Raw genomic sequence first — 7,072 nt, forward strand, 5'->3', positions numbered from 1 at the left:
CACGAACAATTTATAGTGGTTTGACTTTCCCGATACCAACATCCACTCCATTGGTAACCAAGGAATTTCAACCCAGTATCAAGGATTCTTGCTTTTTAATGAGATAAAGTGATAACCATCACACAATCTATAAAAGGACTCTTGCCTTTTAACAGATCAAGCAATAACCTTTACAATGGCTTTTCCATGGGATCAAGCGATAACCCTTACACAATAGTGGTATTTAAAGACTCAACCACAAATACTCACCGAATTACTTTTCAAGGTTAAGCTAAAACCTTTAGAAGATATGTGTACGAAGGAGTATCAGCAAAGATTTGCCTCACAAAAGCTACATGCTAAAGCTTTTAGCTTGAGTGTAGTGAAAGAAGAAAAATTAGCAAAAATAAAGTAAGTATTCAACTTTGTAAGCTTAGTGGAAGATTGAAAAGATGCCAAAGAGTGAAGATCAGTTTATTATGGTCTCTTTAAAGTTTGAAACTTTGGTTCAAGTCTTCTCTTACTTCCAAATGACTCAAATGTGACTATTTATAATTGGGATAGTGTTTAAAGTTGTTAAATACAAGTTTGAATCAAATCTAATCGTTGTTGAAGGTTAAGGGTCGACCATTTTCTTTAAATTTCTCTAATTAGGGCTTCATAGTCAAGTATAACCTTTCTCTACTTGACCATATTCTTGAAAGCATGTATTTTGCAAAATTCAACTACTATAGTCAATTATGCCTCCTCTATAGGTGACTATGTTTGTGTAAAGTTAACTTTCTTCACTTTTGACTTGTCAAGGTCGACTATGCTTGGTCTAAGGTCAACTATGTCTATTCAAAACTTGATTTTCTTGAGCTTTCTAGAACAGGGTCGACTATGGACACTTCAAGGTCAATTATGGCTTTATAATTTTTAAGTTTTACACTTTTTAGACCTTTGGATAGACTCGAGCTTCTCTAAGATTGACCTTTGAGTTGTGTCCTAAGTTTTCCTAAGCTTTTTGGCTCTTCTCTTCACTTATTTCCTCCTTATTTGTTCTTACATTCAAATAACATTTTAAGGCATGTTTGTTATAGTATTTTTAGCTGACCATGCATTGTTTGAAAGCTTATAAGATGTTTTCTAATGATGCATGACTTTTCAAACAATTTTGTAACCTTATGGATTAAAAACATATTTGCAATAATTTCAAATGTTGGACGTTAAGTTCAAGATAACAAGTGACTTTTGTCAAATCAAAATGTCGCGTAACTCAAAGCTAACACAACCAATTGAAATAGTTTAAAATTCATGAAGCATGAAATGGCTACGAGCACTCTAATAGATTCTAGTCTAGCTACCGGAGCATAAGTCTCATCATAGTCTATAACTTCTTCTTGGCTATATCTTTTTGTAACTAGCATAGCTTTGTTTCTAGTTATTGCTCTATTCTCATCTATTTTGTTCCTAAAAACCCATTTTGTGCCTACAATGGGATTGTTAATTGGCCTAAGAATTAATTCTCAATTGGCCTAAGAATTAATTCTCACACTTGACATGTCTCAAACTGATTTGTTTTTGAATTATTGGTTGCTAAAAGTCTTGAATTTACACTTAGTTTCAAAAGAATTTTTAATATACCAATTTACCCCCATCTTGGTATATTGTTCATTGAGACTTCTACACTTTCAGGATGAATAATATTTAAATTAAATCTTAATCTTAATACAATCTTATCTACATCCAAATCTAAACATAAGTAATTAATTTTATAGTTTAAATCAGAGTACTCATGTGTTTGGCTTGTTGAGCTATTTGGCTTGTCTTGTTTGATGTGAACTCTTAGATGGTGACATAATAGATATTCACACATATATACATAAAGAGCAAAATAATAGTTTGAATATTGCTAGGACGGATAACAACCATTATCTTAGCTAAGCCTTAAATGTTACACCAAAAATTAGTAAATACAATTAACTGTTACATTATCACATTATCATGTAAAAGGCAATAATTATATAAATATCTTTGTACAATACTGCTTTATCTAAAAAAAAAACTACTCTATTTGAAAAGCAAAATGAATCAAACGCCTTACCTCTACGCAATTAGGAATTTCATAAACTTAAGGAATGAAAACATTACAGGAAAAGCAGGTCCATGAAATAATTGGAACGAATAACCCAGGTAGACCTGTAGGGGTAATAAATATATACACATAATTAGGAAATATTTTGGGTGAAAAAGGTTTAACTTTAACTTTTAGATTTTCAAAGAAATTTTTAATATATCCATTCACCTCCTCTTAATATATTGCATAATGATACTTCTACACTAATAGATACTTGTACATTCCTTGGTGTGTTTAAGTTTATCTTTATGTTCTTGAACTTCAATGATGTAATGCCCACATAATTTTGCTCTTATGTACATATATCTATATGTGGCATTATTAGTTTAATATATATTTGCTCCTAACTGAATATTTTCTTATGTTTTGATTGAATATATTGAATGGAAACATATCATTACGTTGGATTAATTGTTAAGAACGTTGATTTTAATACTTATATATTTGATGATTATCACTAACCTATATCTCTTGAGCTTAAGTGCTTAAAGCTCACTCTTATTAACCTTTTTGATCAAGCAAAAAGGTGAAGAAGGTTTAAGAGCATATTGAAATGCTCGAGTTATTTAAAGGCTGACACTTTTTTTTGAAAACATCATGCATATGTTGAGGGGGAGAATCTTAAAGTTCTTACTCATTTCTTACCCATCTCACTTAAACTTTAATTCCCTTAATGTTTTCAAACAAAGGCATAGAGACTAATATACTTAAGTGGAGCTTTCAAGAGATTTCAAATGCAAATATGCTCATGATTTTGCCATACCAAAATGGAGGAAATTGTTAGCATTGAAATATCTGATGTTTTGATTTGACAAATAGCATGACATCTTGGTTTTAATGACAAACATTTGAAATTGTCTAAATCATATATTTAGCCTCCTAAGATAATATAATTGTTTCGAAAAGCCATATATCATTACAAAAATATTAAAAGCTTTCAAACATAGAACATTTAGCCAAGAAAATAAAGAGCAAACATGCCTTAACTTGATTTTAGATCACAAGGAAGAAGAAAGGATGAAATAGCTGAAGTGAGGTGCCAAAATGATGAGAAATCTTGAGGAAACAAAGCTCTTGTCAATCCTAGAAGAGCATTAATCGATCTTATGGCAAAATGAGCAAGAACGAACAAAAAAACATGATTCGAGACAACCATAGTCGATCCTTTAAGGCATTGGTCACACGAAACTCAAACATTTATGAAGCTATAATTGATCCGCCTCTTGTGCCAGTCGATCCTTAACTAGAACAAAATGAAAAATCAAGCTAGATGGAGCTCCAGTTGATCTTAATCATGTAGCAATCGATCCTTGAATAGTAACATCGCCCAAAACTCAACTTCAAGTAAACTCAATTAAACCTTAAGGCATGGCAGTTGATGCTCAAGTCCAAAACATGAAAGTTACACACTCTTTGAAGTTGGATCGAGAATAAGATGAATTTAGTCAACTATTAAAGCCTTAATTTAAGATTTTTGAAGAACATAGTTGATCTTAGGTGTGTGGTAGTCAATCCTCAAGCTTCAACAATAGGTAGATTTGATTCAAACTTATGTCTAATGGCTCCAAACATTCTTGGCACTACAAATAAATGCATTTGAGCCATTTTGAAGTTAGGGAAGACCAACACTAAAAAGAAAAACTTGGAAGAGACCCTTAAGCTTATTTTTCATCTCTAGCTTTCATCTTAGTCTTCCAACAAGCATTCAAAAGCCAAAAAGCTCAATCATTTGAGAATCCTTGAGCTAATTTTTCTGAGATTATTAATTCTCTTCATACCAAAACTTAAACTTATAGCATTCAGCCTTTGTAAGGGAATTTCTTTTCTATATCTCTTTGTACACATATCTTTGCAAAGGTTCTAGCTTAACATTGAAAAGCTACATGTGGATTTGTGGTTAAGCCCTTTAAAAACCATTGTTGAATAGTTTCACTTGATCTCATGAAACTGCTATTGTAAGGATGTCACTTGATCTCTTGAAAAAGCTATTGTAAGGGTTTCACTTGATCTCATGAAAAAGCTATTGTGAGGGTTTCACTTTACCCCATAAAAAGTTTATTCCTCCTAATGGATTTGAAATTCCTAAGTGTTCCAAGAAAGTGGATGTAGGCATTAGAGAAAACTGAACCACAGTAAAAATCTTGTGTCTTGCTTTTAATTTTTCTACATTGTGATTTATTACTTGCTTTTGCCTTAAAAAAATATTTTACCTTAAATCATTATCTATGCTTTGCTTGCACTTGACTTAGGAAATATATTTTACCTTTGTTTATCACTTGTTCTTTGCAATTTCTTGCTGAAAAATTGCTTAAGAAAATCACATATTTGTTTTTGAATTATTGGCTGCTAAAAGTCTTGAATTTACACTTAGTTTTCAAAAGAATTTTTAATATACCAATTTACCCCCATCTTGGTATGTTGTTCATTGAGACTTCTATACTTTCATGATGAATAATATTTAAATTAAATCTTCATCTTAATACAATCTTATTTACATCCAAATCTAAATATAAGTAATTAAATTTTATAGTTCAAATCAGAGTACACTCATGTGTTTGGCCTGTTGGGCTATTTGTCATGTTTTGTCTAACGTGAACTCTTAGATGGTGACATAATAGACATTCACACACACACATATATATATATATATATACATAAATAGCAAAATAATAGTTTGAATATTGTTAGGACGGATAACAACCATTATCTTAGCTAAGCCTTAAATGTTACACCAAAAATTAGTCAATGCAATTAGCTGTTACATTATCATATTATCATGTAAAAGGCAAATAATTATATAAATCTCTTTGTACAATACTGCTGTATCTCAAAAAAAAAAAAAACTACTCTATTTGAAAAGCAAAATGAATCAAACGCCTTACCTCTACTCAATTAGGAATTTCATAAACTTAAGGATTGAAAACGTTGCAGGAAAAGCAGTTCCATGAAATAATTGGAACGGATAACCCGGGGTAGACCTGTAGGGTTAATAAATATATGCACATAATTAAGGAGGGCTAAAAGTTCCATGCAAAATCATCCATGGAGCTCAAATCACGACACATTGCTGCAGAGATGAGTGTAGACTCGAGAAGGCCAAGGTCAAAGCTACAACTGTCAAATGAAGCATCCATTTCGTGCACTTCTTCCCTAGCTTCATCAATTTTGTCGATTGCCATGTCGCATATCTTCTCTTTCTCTTGCTGTGGTTGTTCTTGTGCATGTATGCCTTCCACTGTTGGTGCTTCAAAGGTTTCAACGAAAGCGTTGGCCTCCCAAATGCAAGGATTTTCGTCCAAGAGATTATTAAACCCAGGTAATGGAATTGAGGAAGGAGATGAAGAAATAATTGTGCTTTCCACGGATGAACCATAAGGGAATATGGCGGATTCATTGGGATTCTGACCATAACCGGTTCCAACAAAGTTAGGGCTTTGACATTCAGAGAAGGGAATCTGCATGGCCATGGATCGATGAACTTGATCAGGAGGAGGTGGTGGCTCGGGAAGTGTAAGAACAGGTGCTTTCATCATCACCCTTGGGGCATCTCTATTCTGTGAACTCATATTGAAGACTGTGAAAGACTGTTCTTGTGTTTGTGATGATGAATGGCATGCAAGTTTATTAGAGGCTCGTTGACGAGAAGAGAGCAGATTGTGCGTTTTTGGGTCCAGGCCTTGTGAGAGCAGCTTCTTCTTAATGCAAGAGTTCCAAAAGTTCTTCACTTCGTTGTCTGTTCTTCCGGGGAGGTGCTTGGCTATCTGAGCCCATCTGTGGAAAATTAACACATCCAGTGAAATTGGAATCATGTCCTAACTTTTTCTAAGATCTATATATTAATGGATCCTTTATCCTTGACTACCTGTTGCCTAAAATTCTATGAACGTCGATGATTATCTGTTCTTCTTCAGCCGTGAAGGAACCCCTTTTCAGGTCTGGTCTTAAGTAGTTTATCCATCTCAATCTGCAGCTCTTTCCACACCTCTGCAAGCCTGCAACACCATTAATTAGAAGTTGGAACTAAATTCCTTGGGAGATTTTGAATTAACGTCGCTATTTCTTTTCTCAGCTATTTTATCAAGTGTACTTAGTTAATTATGGTATAAATGAAAAGAGTTGTGCTTGAATACTATATACCAGCAAGTTTTGGAACGGAGCTCCAGCTGCCATGGCCATGGGCAGTAATATGTTTGATGAGCTTGTCATCTTCTTCAGGAGACCATAAGCCTCTTTTAACTTTCTGTTTGCTGCAACAGCGATGGCCCATCCCAATTCCTCCACTCCCCCTTTGACTACTTTTCCTCCCAAAACTCAGCTCATCAGCCTTTTAGCATAAGCGCCTTTCACTCCAATGGAGAGGTTTCACTCTTTCCAATTATTTAAAGGGAGACCCTGGTGTCAGAGAGGCAGAGAGCGATTGGTCAGTGAAAATAAATTGCATGGAATTGTTGACATGGCTGGGCGGCAGCACATGAAATATGAGTACATGACAAGCCTGGTACAAGGCCCACATTCGGTTTGTTTTGTTCAATTTTGGGGCAAAGAGAACTACAAGTATTGAAAAGAGAAATACAGAAGCTTCTTTGACGGTCTTAAAAGAAATAAATATGTGAACATTTGTCTTTCTATCATTTCTACACCATTCATTATACTCAGAATATAAGATTATAAGACGAAATAACATTATCTTATAGATATGATGCAATTCCCAAACTAAGATCACATTGGGTCCCACGGCCCCACCCCCCACTGATATTAAATCGGAAACAAGGTTTTGTCAATTGGAGTACATCATGGGTTCACTTGTTGGTCACTCTTTTCTTTTGCTGAGAGTGACCTTGCTGCTCACTCTCATGATGCTGCCTTGTACAATTAAAGAATAAAGAATATTTATACTTATCAAAACCAGCCTGGTTATTTTGCTAGCATAACAAGGAAAAGCCTCTCCTCTTAACACAAAAACACGAAACAAAT

The 7,072-nt window shown here is 34.0% G+C and overlaps 1 protein-coding gene across 1 annotated transcript; it reads right to left on the minus strand.

Annotated features, from left to right (window-relative positions):
* Positions 1–4,875: 4,875 nt before the first annotated feature.
* LOC110428132 (uncharacterized) lies at positions 4,876–6,407 on the minus strand. The gene is made up of 3 exons (XM_021443849.1): positions 6,236–6,407; positions 5,961–6,090; positions 4,876–5,869 (listed from the first exon to the last, which is right to left on the minus strand). The coding sequence occupies exons 1-3, from the start codon at positions 6,363–6,365 to the stop codon at positions 5,116–5,118; spliced, it is 1,014 nt and encodes a 337-aa protein (XP_021299524.1). The 5' UTR covers positions 6,366–6,407; the 3' UTR covers positions 4,876–5,115.
* Positions 6,408–7,072: the final 665 nt, after the last annotated feature.

The sequence above is a fragment of the Theobroma umbraticum genome, unplaced genomic scaffold (genome assembly GCF_002168275.2).
Source record: "Theobroma umbraticum cultivar Fairchild unplaced genomic scaffold, ASM216827v3 scaffold_25.0, whole genome shotgun sequence".
Classification (NCBI taxonomy): Eukaryota; Viridiplantae; Streptophyta; class Magnoliopsida; order Malvales; family Malvaceae; genus Theobroma; species Theobroma umbraticum.